Below are 15740 nucleotides of genomic sequence, written 5' to 3'. Positions count from 1 at the left end.
TCCACTGTGGCTGGTTTTATACGTCACATCAGTTCTTATGCAATTCAATTCTTTCTAGCTTGACCTGACATTTCTGAAGAAGGTCGAGGGTGGATAAATCCAGATGGAGGTTAGAGAAATTGCAGGGCTAATGGCCTATATGTACACAATGGAGACAACCTCTCTGCCAGACTGCTTTCTAGAGCCAGTACTGTTGGTGTCTGCCTGTCTATCCTCCTACTTACTGGCTGTGCTCCTTGTGGTGTCGTCTGAATGTACATTAGCAGTGCCCTTAGAGAAAGGTGCAGGAAAAACTAATGATGTAGCTATATGTAATATTCACATATTCTATATTCAGTATGAGATTACATGTACTTAATTGGGAGAGAAAAAAATACATCCCACTGGTCACACACTGTTTGAATTGTATTTTAATATACCTCTTTATTTAGGTTGTTGGCAGGACGTTGACACAATGACGTTGATTCAAACATACCATTTTAGTATCAACATTGAAACAAGGTCAAATAAAATGTCATATGAATCGTATGAAATTCAACAATTTCAACCACCCCAATATACTGTATTTTGATTATAGGATGTGGAATTTACAATGCAATTTCAACATATACATAGTTCTGATGATTAGGTTGAAATTAGATTGATGTAACAACCTGTTAGTCAGGTTAAGTCATTGTAGAAGTTGAAGTTTTACCCTAATTTCAATGTTTACAACGCTGGTTAAAATGAGATGAAAACAGTACTGGTTGACTTTTTGTAAATCCAAATGTGTTTTCCACATCAAAATAGGTTGACAAATGAAGTTGAAACAACGTTGATTCAACCAGTGTGTGCCCAGTGGGATAGCTTAAGTTCTTAAAAATTCAGACAAGTCTGATTTAAAAACAAAATCAAGATGGTCATATACACAGAATCTGATAGTATACACACATGGAATAAAACAATTGGTTATAACTATATAGAAGGCCAGTATTATAGGATCCAGTACTTAGTAAAGATAATGTCTGATGAAGAAATTAAAATCCCACATCAATGGACACTGGATAGATGAGATTACAAATAATCTGTGCTTTTCATCAGCAAGTGATGTGTACAAGTGTACTGTCATTCCAGGTTCAATGTTTGACGTGACTGAGCTGAAGTTGGCTAGCTAGGGACACGAACGTTATCCAGCCTGCATAGCAACCATTTTGTTTAGCAGAACAGACGACCGTCCTTTTGCATAGCAACTACGCAAAAAATCATTAACGACTGGTTCGCATCTGTAGCAACATGACCGAAAGAACCAAGCAGATTTCTGTCCGCGCTATATCTTCTGGTGGAAGAATGACATTTTATCTATTCACTTATCAAAATAAAGTTAATGTAAATATGTAAGTCATTGTTATTTTAATATGTTGGTAACAGATTTCTAAAAGCAATAAGGCATGCAAGGCAGTGCTGCGTCATGAATAGTCACAGGCAAATGGGTCGACTCCGCTGTCGCGTTGGGCCGAACGCCATTTACCTGTGACTGTATTCATGATACACCACTGCCTCTGGTGCATTATCACTAACTAAACCCTCAGTATTCATTCAAAATGATGTGCTTGTTTCAAACATCAATGGATCCCAAAGGTGCCCACCTTTTAAGATAAGCAGAGCCTAAATTAACATACTATACCGCTTCCACACTAGTGAGCCGAGCCCAGCAAGTACTGCACTGACCTGGTTAACAATCCACCCTAGTTGCTGGAACCATGCTGGAAAGGACAATGTCAAAGGAAAATACAAGCCAGGAGAGTATGGATGGGGTCAGCATGACAGTGTGAAAAAGGGTACAAATGTAAACTGGAATGTCTGTATGTGACATCTTCATTCATTTTCCTGTCATGTGCATCGATTCAAACCATGGCACACTGCCTGAGATCGCATCAGGGAGGAAGATCATGTTGCGATGTCACTTCCTGTGTCTCCTCTGTCAGGTTACCATGGTTACAGGGACGTTACTCCTTGCCGTTGTCTGAGGCAAAGGCTTGGCTGACCACTACAGCCCACACCTGAATTAAAATCGAACCTAACTCATGAATGTTCAGCCATTCCCAACAGATAAGAATGATATTAAGACTGCCTCTGGTGCATTATCACTAACTAAACCCGCAGTATTCATTCAAAATGATGTGCTTGTTTCAAACATCAATGGATCCCAAAGGTGCCCACCTTTTAAGATAAGCAGAGCCTAAATTAACATACAGACTGCCTCTTGTGCCTTATCACTAACAGAAAAGTTGTTTGGCTAATGTCTTTCGGTGCCGACAGTGGGTAGTTTGGGTTGGGGGAGGGGGGGTTCTCTCAGTCTTCTACACTCAGTCATTTACAACTGTCTCGGCATTCCAGTTTTCAGAAGTCCAGTTCTTGTCCCGCTAGTCCAGTTCTTGATCCTGGTTTTAGGCAGTCGATATCAGATGAGGCAGTCCCATGTTTAGAGTGCTACTCCAGGACATCAGTCGAATGCCTTCCCCACAGGACAGGGCTCACCTGGATTTTTCTGTTAAAGGTCAGTGGCTCATAGTGCACAGGGAGACAAAGATAAGCAACATGTAGTGTGCCGTGGCGTCTGACTAGATTTCAGATGCCCGGCAGAATAGTGTCCCTGGTCTCTGCCCTGACCTCACAGGCTGCCCTTGCGAATGGCGCAGCCGTCACAGACGCGGACAGGGTGGTCCCAGCCACGGGAGGGCACGGGGCGGCTCTTGGAGGAGCAACCGCTGCAGACGCCCTGGCCACACGCCCGGCAGTGGTGCTTGGACATACTGGGGGTGAAGGCTTTGCTGCACCTGTGGCACTGCACGATCTGGGGGTCGGGGACCCAGTAGTCAGGCCGGGCCACTCCTTTCACAAAGCCTGGAACATGGAGGACAGTGAGATAAATAAATAGCTCTCTTTATAAAGTAGTTGCCATTGAATCAGAGCAGAGGATAAAGACTGTGTAATCTTTGTGAATATAATATTAAAATGCTGTATCTTGTGGATTACTGTCTGCATACGCTGTAAAGTGTCTATGGTTTCCAAGTGTTTTTGTGAATACACAGAGACATGTATACTAGCTAGCTTTATTTGTGATGCGTTTCTCAAACACGACGCTGGCTCCAACATGACGCTAGCCATACTCACACAGCGGGTAGTCCACTGCAGTGGTGACCATGTCTAGAGTAGACTGGGCCACCTCTGTCACCCTGCGGGCCATCAGCCCCCGCGGCTCCACCACAGCCACTATAGGACACAGAGAGGGACCAACAGAGCCATCAGGAACACATTTTCTTTTAACCTGTATTCAACCAGGAAGTCCCTTGAGATGAGTCGTCTCTTTCTCGAGGGAGACATGAATGAACACTTACTATTCACTTCAAACACCTCGGTTGTCTCCCAAATGGAACCCTATTCCCTTTGTTAGTACTACTTTTGTCCAGAGTCCAAGTAAGTAAAGTAAGTAGGTAAGTCTTCGGCAAGTAAGCGTTGTCCGACCCAGAACGGCCCACCGTGGTCAAATGTAGTGCAGTATAAGAGGAACTGGGTGCCATTTGGGATGCAACCCTCATTCATTCATTACAAAATAATAAATCTGACTAAAAACTGATCCTGAATCAGACTAAGAATGAGGTAACATCAGCTTGTACATTAACATCCATGACCAAACACTGATCCTAAATCAGACATTAGCTGGCATCCTGACCCTGGTTGGTGGTGTCGGTCCCTCCCTGGCGGTGGCAGGCGTCACAGACCCGGACGGGGGTGCTTCCCCAGCCCCTCTCGGGTACGGGCATCCTGCGGGTGGAGCAGGCCTGGCAGAAGCCCTCGCCACACGAACGACAGTGGTGCTTCCTCTCTGCCTCCTCAAAGGGCTTCTTACAGCAGTGACACATCTGGGGGACAGGGACAGAGCACAATAATGATTAGAATGTCAAGAGCCAGTAGTCAAAACTATACTATACACTCAACCATACAACTCTGTTCAGTGCAACATTTGAGAATTACAACAGCCGAGTATTGATTTCATTCACTATAATGATATATTGGGTTTAGAACTAACGCTGCATCCTTTTGGTATTTGGGCACTGGGTCTATTGCCTCAATAAAAACAGCTATTCTTAGGGCTCTGCTATGTCTTCAAAAAGTGAATGTGTTGCTGGTCTAGATGCCGTGTTGCTGGTTCGATGATGCTGTGAGAGGGATGACTCACGGTGATGTCCGTGTTGGGTCTCCAATAGAGCGGGGCCACCTGGTCAGTGAGCCAGGACGTGACAGCCTTGGTGGGGCCCGTGCTGTACTCCGACACAGACTGGATCACAAAGTTCATTCCATCCAGCATCCTCTGGGCCGCATTCTGGTGGTCTGTCAGGAAGGCCTCAGACTGGACACACAAAGACAGGGAGAGCAACGGTCAGATGGAGGCCATCTTTGAATGCATTTGATATCCATGTTGGCAGTACGTGTTCATCAAAACTGATGATGACTGACACATTGAAGGACAGTGTGCAGAGTTGACGTTGCCAGTGCAAGTAACGTCATCTTTATTAACCTTTGACAGGTAACATACTTTGAAAGTGAAATATATTCCAGAGACTTTGCGCATATATTACAACCTGCTGTCTCAAATGCCTCTAAATATTCTCACTGATACTTCAATTGAGCTTGAGTGACTGTTTGCATGTTGTGCCGGTCAGTACAACGAGGAGTGTGTTGGACTAGGAAGCTCTGCTCACCCCGTCCCAGACGTGTTTGACCTCGGGCCGCACCACGCCGCTCTCTGGGTCCTGGTTGCCCAGCCAGTACTGTCGGCTGCGGTAGATGATGCCACAGCTGCCACACTCCAGGACATACCTGGCAGGACAGGGGCACCGTGGTGGGGGAAAGGATGAGAGGGGGAGGAAAGATATAGTGAATTGGCTTCGATGGCAGAGTGGATTCCATGTTTGGACGTGTGTGTATATCTGTGTATGAGTGGTACTTCATTGAATGGATTCGAGAGCCCTGGTTGAAAGGGACATCTTTAATGCCATCATAAAAGTTCATATGTGTGTGGTGTGTGTGTCTCAGTGTCTGCAAAGAGTCCAGATTACGTCGGCAACTCACCCAGACCAGGCGTACTTCGCCAGCCCAAACCAGGGGTTGTCTGTGGAGGCTGAGGTTTTAGGGATGACAATAACCTCCCTGCCCCCCTCATAGCACCTCTGTGTGGGTAGGACCAGATCAGGGAGAGAGCACACAACATATGATTACGGCTAAGTTCATGCATTTGGCTTGTACTACAAAACTGTTCAATATCATCTCCACAGGATTCAATCCTATATCGTATATAGAAGAACACTACTGTCAACTTTCTTTTCAGATCACATTAATAAGTCTTTATTGCTTTCAACGGAGCGTAATTTCTCTCTCATGTCCCATCACAGACATAGACCATATGTGAAATGTCTTACCTTGCAGATGAGGACCTTGTTGTTGTACTGGTGAGCGTACTGACACAGTCCGTCTGCCAGGTGAGGGACCCTGTCTCTGAGATGGTTCATCCCGTTCTTACAGCGGATACTGAGGGGAAAGAGAACAAGGAAAACCCCTATACAAATCAGAAGGACGGTTGAATCCATCCATCACAAACCTAACATCCAAGTTACTTGTGTAGAACGTGAAGGTGTACAGAAAATATTTGGCTGAACATCTGTGAATAACACTCCATGTTGGTGGATGGCCAACAGGCGTTTCTCCTTCTCTCCTAGCGGCTTAACACGTTAGACGTGCATCATAACACATTTATAACAGGGACAAACAAAGCTTTATATTCAAGCAGTGAGAGCCTGTTAAACCAATACCTATTTCTGGATATGAACACCAATCAGTGTGTTTAGGGAAAATATTTGGTTTCTAATCTAGCTCAAATTTCCCAAGTGAAAGAAGACACTGCACTGTACAGAATGAATACCCATAGAGAGGTATGATATCCATATGACAAACCGACTATTATGCTTCCTTTGTGGCAACCCACCTGGAAGGGACACATATCCTAGCACTATTTGCTCGCGTGCAGCATGTGAATACACCATTCATTAGTGCACACTGTATCAAAACGTTCTGCAATGGAAAATGGTTTGCAACAAAAACGAGAGCTTCTATTGGACAATTTCAGGTTAGTCCCTCCCCATTTACTTTTGATTCATGTGATAGAGTTATTCTGAGCAGATACATGCAGCAGATGCAGGTAAGTCACTTACTTGCAGCTGAGGCAGACTGAAGAGCAGGTGAAGTATTCGTCAGGGAAGAAGGAGTAGAGGGGGATCTTGTCGTCAAAGATCTCCCCACAGAACCTGTCACTCAGGGCCTGGAGAGGAGGGGAGAAGAAGAGAGATGAGGAAACCAAGGGGTGGAAAGGGAGGAGCCAAGCAAGGTCATGAGGTCAAAAACAAACAATCAGTGGGTTTTGGAAAGTCCTATTTACCCAGACAAGCACCCAATTCCCATTAGCATTCGCTAGTACTGGCATTACCTGTCTATCGAACAAATGAATTATGCGACAATGCAAAGAGATATCAACACACACAGACCTGCAAGGCGCTGAAGACGATGACCGGTTGGCGGGGCGATCGTGTGGCAGTGTTCCTGACTTGCTGGCGTACAGCCTCCAGGAGCAGAGAGTAGTTGGTCGGTGGAGTGATGGTCTGTGTGCCCACGTACTGCACTGAGCTGAAGGCCTCTGTACCCAGGCCCAGGTCATGGAAGCGCCTCTGGAGCTGAGTGTCTGCATAGCCAGGGACATCTGTTCGCTCTGTGGGGACAAAGATGGACATCGTCATGGGTTGAGTTCACACACCCAACTGACTGCTGTGTAAATGGTGTAGTATGTGTGACTGAAGTAGCTGGGGAACCTGTATCTGTGGGTCTCTCAGCCAGTGTGACGGTTAAGTATGATTCTGACCGTACATAAGAAAATGTTGGTGTGTTGTTGTTCATTTCAATAATAAAAATGGATGTTATTTATCCCTAAGGGGCAATTACTTTGGGCAGATGCGTCTGCAACAACATGACAGCATACCCCAACAATGTGTTGCCTAACAACTCAGGAGCAAAATGTTGTGTGATGCATGCATAGAAACAGATGATTGCATGTGGTGCATGTTAGTGACTGGGCCTCTCCTGTACATACCATGGCCCAGTAGCTGGGTGTGGGTGGTCTCCTGGAACACGATGACCGCCGGCCCCAGGGAGGAGAGGGGAACGTCCATGCCACAGCGGCTGGAGAGGGCGCGCAGCTCGGGGGTGAAGTGCTTCAGGTAGGCCCCTGAGGCGCTGCTTAGGAACTGGAACATGTCGTTGTGCAGTCTCTCGGCCCGCGTGCGGTACACCACCACGTCCGATACGGCCAGCACCTTCAGCAGCAGACGCATGCGCTGGTTCTGGTTGGCCGCCGCCCCCAGCAGGCCCTCTGTGTCCAAAGCCACAAGGCCCAGCCCGGGGTCAAAGGCGGCCCACACGCCCACCGTGCAGGAGCTGGGGGACTTGGAGGTGTAGAACACGGTATCCCCGCCAAACAGGATGTGGTTGAGGGTGTGGGACTTGCCGTCGCCCGTGTTGCCGAAGATGGAGAGGACCTTGACGCCCTGCATGTCACCGCAGCCCAGCCTCTCCAGGAACTGAGCCTCATCGTGGACCTGGATTAATGTTGGAGAGGATGGGAGATCAAACTATGTTATAGGCAGCTGTAAGATGTTATGTTGTCAGATACATGCCAAATTACTTTACCTGTAGGAGCAATTTTGGCTTACTTATGTGGTTGTTGTGTTGTGTATATAGTTTGTCTATATTTATTCAATTTAATGTGAACACTAGAGGGCACTATATCGACTTGAGTTATGGGTCAAATATATATGCACACAGGTGACCAGGAAGTATGGATGCACAGAGGTATGGAGAGAATACATGCAGATGTAATTACCGTAGGTGCATATTTTTAGTTCCAATGTGTTAATGGTGAGCAGGGTAAGAACAACCACATAAATAGGACAAATTGGCTCCTACATTACCATTTGGCCTAACAATTATGTTATGAAAGAAGGTAACTTTACACTGACTATAATGATTAGTAGTCACAAGGCTCAACCTTACCCGTATTCGTGACTCAAATTGCATTTCATTACATTGAGCTATTGGATGTCCCCTTTAGCATTGCGAAGAAAATGTCCCGACGATACCCAAATCATCTGTTTAAATGCAAATAAGCCTCGCACGTGTTCCAGTTTTTGAAACATTTGGAATTAGAACTTAACATTCATAAAAGCGAGAGTTTTTAAAATTCTAATACACAAGATACTTACAGTATGACGTTTTAGGAAAGTTGCAAAAAACTACCAAAGAAATGCACACAAAGATAACACCAACCCATTCCACCTGTCAGCCTCCACATCCCCCCTTCACAACCAGAAACCATGCCTCCCACACCAGCAGTGCTGCCTGCCAGCAGTAATCTGCCATTATTTATTGAGAGATTCAAGGGGCTATCATCATTAAGTAAAATAAGATGTTCTTTATTTTTTTTGCTTTGCCCCAGAAGCATATAACTGCAAGGCACTCCAACATCAATGTGCTTACCTGATGTCGGGGACACAGTGAACAGTTGGGGCCAATTTCAACGTTAAACGTTTCCTTGGTGTTAAATAGAGTCTGTGAACAAACTTAAAATGTATAAGTTGATGGTTCGGTTTACGGGATGCGAAGGTCACATTTTTCCATAATCTGTTCCAGTTAAAGGGTTGTTCAGATTCAATTAGATCTGTGGACCATACTTTTTTAATGGCTAGCTCAGAATATGAGCTTCCCAAAAGTTGTTTATATATTATAGCAATCAGTCCTTTCGGGAGCCCAGATTATTTTTTAAATAAATCCCATCATTGGATGGTTCCGTAATTGGATTTCCTACGGGACTCCATAGGCCAGCATGGCTGACCTACGTTGTAAATACAGAAGAAAATGTGTTTCCTGGTAATGTGTACGCATCTTTCAAATCTTGGAATGTTCTCAAACCATTGCTGTCCATGATATCGGTAAGGATTCCACATTTGGACCATTGTGGGGGATGCAAAAGGCCGCCCTCCAGATCACAAGGCATTACTGTGAAATATTGGCGTATAGGCATGCCATTTTGATTCCCAGTTACATTGCTTTTCAATTTTGCACCAAACAGAAATTGTGTGAGCAATAATAAGCCCAAAGCATAGTTTACATTATTTAAGGGATACTGTATATTAGTGAAGACCACCTCTTCCAGGGCAATAGGCAACACCATATGTCTCTATACTCAGCCGGGGGAGCAGAAGAATCACGTCTAAACCAGTTTAGGATGGTACGTAAATGCAATTTAAAGTTTGGTACGGATAGTCCTCCTACGTCTTTCCCTCTCTGTAAATGTGTTCATTTGATCCTGAATCGTTTACCTTGCCATATACATTTTTAAACCGCACTATGAATTTCATCCCAACAGACAGAACGGGGAACAATGGGAAGCATTGAACTACAGAAATTCAGCGGTAGCTATATATTTTAGCAACTGTGTTATTATTTCATCTGACTTTTTTTCTCAATTCATATTGATTTGAGCATTCTGTTAAAGTTTCTGGATATGGTTTTATCTAAGGAAGGAAATATATCTACTCCTAAATACTTAAGATGAGAAATGATTGGTAGAGATGGAGTCCTGAGATGGTAGACCACAGAAGGAATACAGTCCTATCCAGGTGATTTGCCTTTATTTATGCTATCCAAAAGCTTTTGAGTTCACTGAGAGAGATTTAGGCTCCCAGCAAGGTGGCTTCTTCTGTTGAGAGAAGAGGAGTTCTTCATTCTTCTAGAAAGGCCTTAATCTGGCTTGGTGTGGATTTACAATCAGAGGTGTACACAGTTCTTTATAGAAGCGGAAGAATCTGATATTGAATCTGAATCAGGGGATTTACTAGTTGCTATATCAGCTAAATGATCATTACTGCGTAGCTTGTTGGCTAGTAAATGACTGGGACGATTACCATGGAAGTAATGGTTGAGTCTTACTCGACGGATGGCAAATTCTGCTCTCTGTCTTATCAATAAATGAAGTTGTGTCTTGACTTTGGAAAGAGTAATAGATACCTGGTCTGAAAAGAGTGTTTGTTGAGAACACTAACACAGGTAACAACATTTACAAATCTGATGTTTTCTTTCATTGTGATTTAACTCTGTTGCATTATTATTAGTAGTAATAAAACCTTTGCTGAATTTTTACAAATTAATTTAGTTCAATGTCAAATTGATCACAATATGTCGGATTCTGACATTTGATTCTGATTCAGACAAGCTCATGTCGAATTTCTATTTTCTTAATTAAAGAAACTAGAGGTGTAGATAGTAGTATGACATCGATTTGTGAAAATTGTTTATGCCCGTTTGAATAGAAAGTGTACTCTTTCGCTTATGGATGATGTGCTCGCCAGGCCTCAATGAGGTTGTAATCAGAGAGTATATGCTGGAGAGACTTGGTTGCATGTGGATTGTAGTTGGTCTTATTAGATATTTCCCACGTCCAAAATAACATTCATGTCTGTCCCAATAACCAGATGGAATTCAGTTAACTAACAATATGCTGTTCAGAGAATCAAAAAATTTAGGATCATATTAATTTTTTTGTGTACATATTAATAAAGGTCATTTTCTTTCCATTATGGATACATTTTAGGAAAGTGATTCTGCCTTCTTGGTCTTCCCCTTAACCCAGGATGGTGATTTTGAGTTTCTTATGTGTCATTGTGATTCTGCCTTCTTGGTCTTCCCCTTAACCCAGGATGGTGATTGAGTTTCTTATGTGTCATTGTGATTCTGCATTCTATGAGTCCTTTTGGAGCAGGTGTGTTTCTAGGAGCATTACTATATCTACATGGTTTCTTGATAGGATATCAAGACACCCAGAACGTTTAATAGGACAGTTTAGGCTTTTCAAATTCATCCCTCCCTGGACTCTACAAGGGTTTGAAAGCGTTCCACATGGATGCTGGTCCATGTTGACCCCAATGCTTCCCACAGTTGTGTCAAGTTGGCTGGATGTCCTTTGGGTGGGTGACCATTCTTGATACACACGGGAAACGGTTGAGCGTGAGAAACAGCCGCGTTGCATTCCTTGACACACTCAACCCGGTGCACCTGGCACCTACTACCATACCCTGTTCAAAAGCACTTAAATATTTAATACAAATAAAATGTGATTTGATTCACACTGAATTGCACACATACGCAACCCATGTCTCAATTGTCTCGAGGCTTAGAAATCCTTCTTTAAACAGTGAATTTTATAAGTGACATGAATAAGGGATCATAGCGTTCAACTGGACTCACCTTGTCAGTCTGTAATGGAAAGAGCAGGTGTTCCTAACATTTTGAACACTCAGTGTATGTGCTCTATACTATGTACAAAAAACATGAAGATGTATTTGTGGGAACACTGCTGCCAACCGAGACTACACTTCCTCCCCTCCATATTCAGCTTCAAACAACCCCAATGGAGCATAACTGGGACGGAAGTCTAGTACCTTAACTAGTGGCTGACGGCTGTACTTCTGATAATTGTCGGGTGCAAACAGGATGCAACATTGCTAAACTGCATACAGTATGTGTACATTTTGTATTTGAAAGATTCTTTCTCCTTGATGTGAAAGTTCCAACGGTTTCCAAAACTATATTGCAAGCAAGGATTAATCATGTTTCTAAATGTTAAAACAAGAGTGTCGAAATTGTAGTTCATTGATCCAGGTGTGGTCCTGATGTTCAATTGTGAACTCAAGGGCTGGGTAGCTAGCCACAGCCTCTTGGGCTCTAGAGAGCTAGGCTCAATCCTACAAGACAGTTAATTAGCTTCAGTCTAGACTTGCGTGTGGCTAGCTGCTTTTAGCAAAACGGGTCTATTTACATACACTAGTGTTGCTCCCAATTGTATTGGGTTGCACAAAAACAGTACACAGGAAGCCAGAAGTTATATACAATTCCATTTCAACGGTGCTGGTGGGCAGGATGGTTTGTGATTATGGTGGTGGGAATTTGAGACAGAATATCTAAAGGATCGTATTATTAAACAGGCTTTACAAATGTGGGTCTGTTGATGACCCACTTCCTCTCTGCATACCTCTAGTCAAAAAGATAATTTCGATATTCTGTCTCGAATACCCCCCCAGTCGTAGTGACCAACCATCCTAACCACCGGTGCAGTAAGTCAAAATGGAATTGCATTTAACTTCCGGAATACCTGCGGACCGTTTTTGTGCAACCCAATATAACTGGGATCAACATGTATGTAAATACACAATCGTTGCTAAAAGCAGCTAGAGTTTGGTGTGTGATTCATTCAGCCTGATTCATTGGGGACTTTCCTGAAAGGAAACAAACAATACCAGTCATGCTGACAGACCATAGAACTAGATAGAGGGCTAATACTTATATATGTGCCATTATAGTGTCTGTGACAGTATGGGCAGAGCCATCGAGGCTACAACCCATAGGAACCCCCACCCAGTTGACTACTTTAAAATGGCGGAATCCCACAATGGCGCTGCCCATGTTAAAATGGCCCTTTGGCCACTAGAGGCCTCTATAATTATCTATGTAACAGACATCAAGGTATAATACTCCTGCCCTTTTGAAAACGAACCATCTTTAACGTTAACATCGACTAGGTAGTCATACTTACATGGCTAAAGTTCCTTTCAAGTTAACTGCGCGTCGACCATTTCGACGAAATTGCTAAAACAAGAATAGCCTACTAGTACTGTTCAATGGCTAACATTACCCGTCGTACGGCAGTAAGGTTAGCTTAGGTTAGACGAGGCCCATGTCAAAATAATGAGTAACGATAGCTAACTAACACCGTAGTTGGCTGTTAGTTGTGTAAGACGGGATGGCAACGTGATATATTTAATTTTATTAACACAAACATGACAACTGGCTAATGTAACCCTTTGGCCAACCAGATGGGCTTTGTTTTCATTCTGCCTAACGTTAACCAGTTAACGTTAGTTGCGTGCTAGAAAATCGACGTCGTTACCTGTAGATTTTCTTGTTCGTCAACCAAAAGAAAACTCCGACCATTTTCCGAGTGTTCTTCTGTTTTTATGTGACAAAGCGATACCTCCTCCATTTCTTTCATTAGTACTTCGGACATTGTTATTAAACCATCCCTGGCCTGACGGTAGCAGCAACTTCCCCCACTCCCGACAACAACAATACAACGCATGGATTGGCGAGGGAGGAGCCATCAGCAATAGAACACGGAAAAGACTACGTAGTTACGTGAGGAGCATTCTGTCGTATGCTCAGCAGCAGCACCATCTTGTGGTGAATATGCAAGTTGACACGATTAGTGAAAACCACTGAACGCGAGGGAAGAGAGCACAAAATTAAATGCTGGACCGTTTAGAGTCGAAATAGCATAATACAAAATCCCCATACGAATCCGTCTGTTTAATCTAGAGATATCTGTTTTTTTGCATGGGCTGCGTCTCAATTTACTGCGTCCGCTGATGTCAGCCTTCCTTATCTGCGGTGAAAGGTGGCAGAGCTAGAGCAGTGTTTGTCAGACCATGAGACTTCCCAAAAATCGGTCTTCTCACGAAAACATCTGGAGTGTTCAAACGGTTATAACCCCTAACTATTATGACCCCTTTGTGGAAAGTAGAGTAGCCTACATGTCGGGTTTGCTCTAGGACGCCCACAAGCCTCAAAAGACTCATCTGAAGGTAGCCCGGTACCAGTTTTAAAAAATGAATGGAAGTATTGTATACATTAAATGTATGTCAATATATTTTTTTTTTTACAAATCATTTCTTGATCGTTCTCATCTCTGAGATATAGGAAAGACACTTCAAAACAAAACAAACATATTTGTTTCCTCGAATATTTTTTAAACATATTTTTTGATAACTAAAGGGGTCCTAAAATTCTAAATCAAATAGCTAAATGTTCCTTGTTATAACAATCTTAAAACAAATCCATATGTTAGCTTACCTGCTTCAGGTGATAGAAATCTGAACAAACTACCAGTGCTTTGAAAAGGAGATTTAATTATACTTTTTTTGTGGATATATTGTCTCACATTCCTACCGCCAAAAGGACCAACCGCACAGACAATCGGCAAAGTACATTAAAATATAATTGTATTCAACATTCTGGCTTGTTGAGGTCGTGAGAGGAAACTTTCCTGATTCAAACGCTCATTTCAGCCTGACGTAGAATTCAATGCAATTCAACATTGGGTTTCCAGGCATGCCCTACCAAGCAGACAAGCAGTAACTGCTAATTGAGTGGAACTGAGAAAAATGGCATTAACATTTTTGAATTGTCCAACCAAATTAGTTCACTAGAAATGTCGTTATCTGTTATCTTACTATCAGGTCATTTTTTATTCATATTTACCCTGACTTCTGACATGACCTTTGACCCAAAATGGCAGTTGCTGCCTTGTTGCTTGGTACACCGATCGGAATATATTTCCATACAAAAGTATGTGGACACCCCCCTGGCAATTTCAGCCAGACCCGTTGCTGACAGGGGTATACATTTTTATATATATATATATTTGTTTTATTGAACCTTTATTGAACTAGCCAATACATTGAACTAGCCATTTACAACGATGGCCTACCAAAATGCAAAAGGCCTCCTACGGGGACAGGGGCTGGGATTAAAAATACAAATAAATTAAATAAAATTATAGAACAAAACACATATTACGACAAGAGAAACAACACAACACTACATAAAGAGAGACCAAAGACGACAACAGAGTGGCAGCAACACAACATGACAACAACATGGTAGCAACACAACATGGCAGCAGCAGAACATGGTAGTAGCACAAAACATGGTACAAACATTATTGGGCACAGACAACAGCACAAAGGACAAGAAGGTAGAGACAACAATACATCATGCAAAGCAGCCACAACTGTCAGTAAGAATGTCCATGATTGAGTGTTTGAATGAAGAGATTGAGATAAAACTGTCCAGTGTGAGTGTTTGTTGCAGCTCGTTCCAGTCGCTAGCTGCAGCGAACTGAAAAGACGAGCGACCCAGGGATGTGTGTGCTTTGGGGACATTTAACAGAATGTGACTGGCAGAACGGGTGTTGTATGTGGAGGATGAGGGCTGCAGTAGATATCTCAGATAGGGGGGAGTGAGGCCTAAGAGGGTTTTATAAATAAGCATCAACCAGTGGGTCTTGCGACGGGTATACAGAGATGCCCAGTTTACAGAGGAGTTTAGAGTGCAGTGAAATGTCCTATAAGGAGCATTGGTGGAAAATCTGATGGCCGAATGATAAAGAACATCTAGCCGTTCGAGAGCACCCTTACCTGCCGATCTATAAATTATGTCTCCGTAATCTAGCATGGGTAGGATGTTCATCTGAATCAGGGTTAGTTTGGCAGCTTGGGTGAAAGAGGAGTGATTACGATAGAGGAAACCAAGTCTAGATTTAAACTTTAGCCTGCAGTTTTGATATGTGCTGAGAGAAGGGCAGTGTACTGTCTAGCCATACTCCCAAGTACTTGTATGAGGTGACTACCTCAAGCTCTAAACCCTCAGAGGTAGTAATCACACCTGTAGGGAGAGGGGCATTCTTCTTACCAAACCACATGACCTTTGATTTGGAGGTGTTCAGAAGTTAAGTTTAACACAAGTTGAGCACGCAGCCATGCAATCTC

At 43.3% G+C, this 15740-nt stretch overlaps 1 protein-coding gene across 1 annotated transcript; it reads right to left on the bottom strand.

The window, feature by feature from the left end:
* Positions 1–392: 392 nt before the first annotated feature.
* Positions 393–13300, bottom strand: LOC111949898 (zinc finger FYVE domain-containing protein 1). Its single transcript, XM_023967232.2, has 11 exons — positions 13085–13300; positions 7178–7682; positions 6579–6799; positions 6249–6355; positions 5460–5568; positions 5113–5210; positions 4743–4860; positions 4220–4390; positions 3713–3902; positions 3154–3252; positions 393–2883 (listed from the first exon to the last, which is right to left on the bottom strand). Exons 1-11 carry the CDS (start codon positions 13271–13273, stop codon positions 2651–2653), a joined length of 2040 nt encoding a protein of 679 aa, XP_023823000.1. The 5' UTR covers positions 13274–13300; the 3' UTR covers positions 393–2650.
* Positions 13301–15740: the final 2440 nt, after the last annotated feature.

The sequence above is a fragment of the Salvelinus sp. IW2-2015 genome, linkage group LG22, assembly GCF_002910315.2.
Source record: "Salvelinus sp. IW2-2015 linkage group LG22, ASM291031v2, whole genome shotgun sequence".
Classification (NCBI taxonomy): Eukaryota; Metazoa; Chordata; class Actinopteri; order Salmoniformes; family Salmonidae; genus Salvelinus; species Salvelinus sp. IW2-2015.
This window is presented reverse-complemented; position numbering and strand designations above follow the sequence as displayed.

Bases quoted from the DNA above. Each gene is read 5' to 3' on its own strand.
- LOC111949898 (XM_023967232.2), bottom strand. From the start codon at position 13,273: ATGCGTTGTATTGTTGTTGTCGGGAGTGGGGGAAGTTGCTGCTACCGT. The intron at 7,683-13,084 runs GTAACGACGTCG...ACATTAATCCAG, and splicing joins ACGAACAAGAAAATCTACAG to GTCCACGATGAGGCTCAGTT. The intron at 2,884-3,153 runs GTGAGTATGGCT...TCCATGTTCCAG, and splicing joins TGCAGTGGACTACCCGCTGT to GCTTTGTGAAAGGAGTGGCC.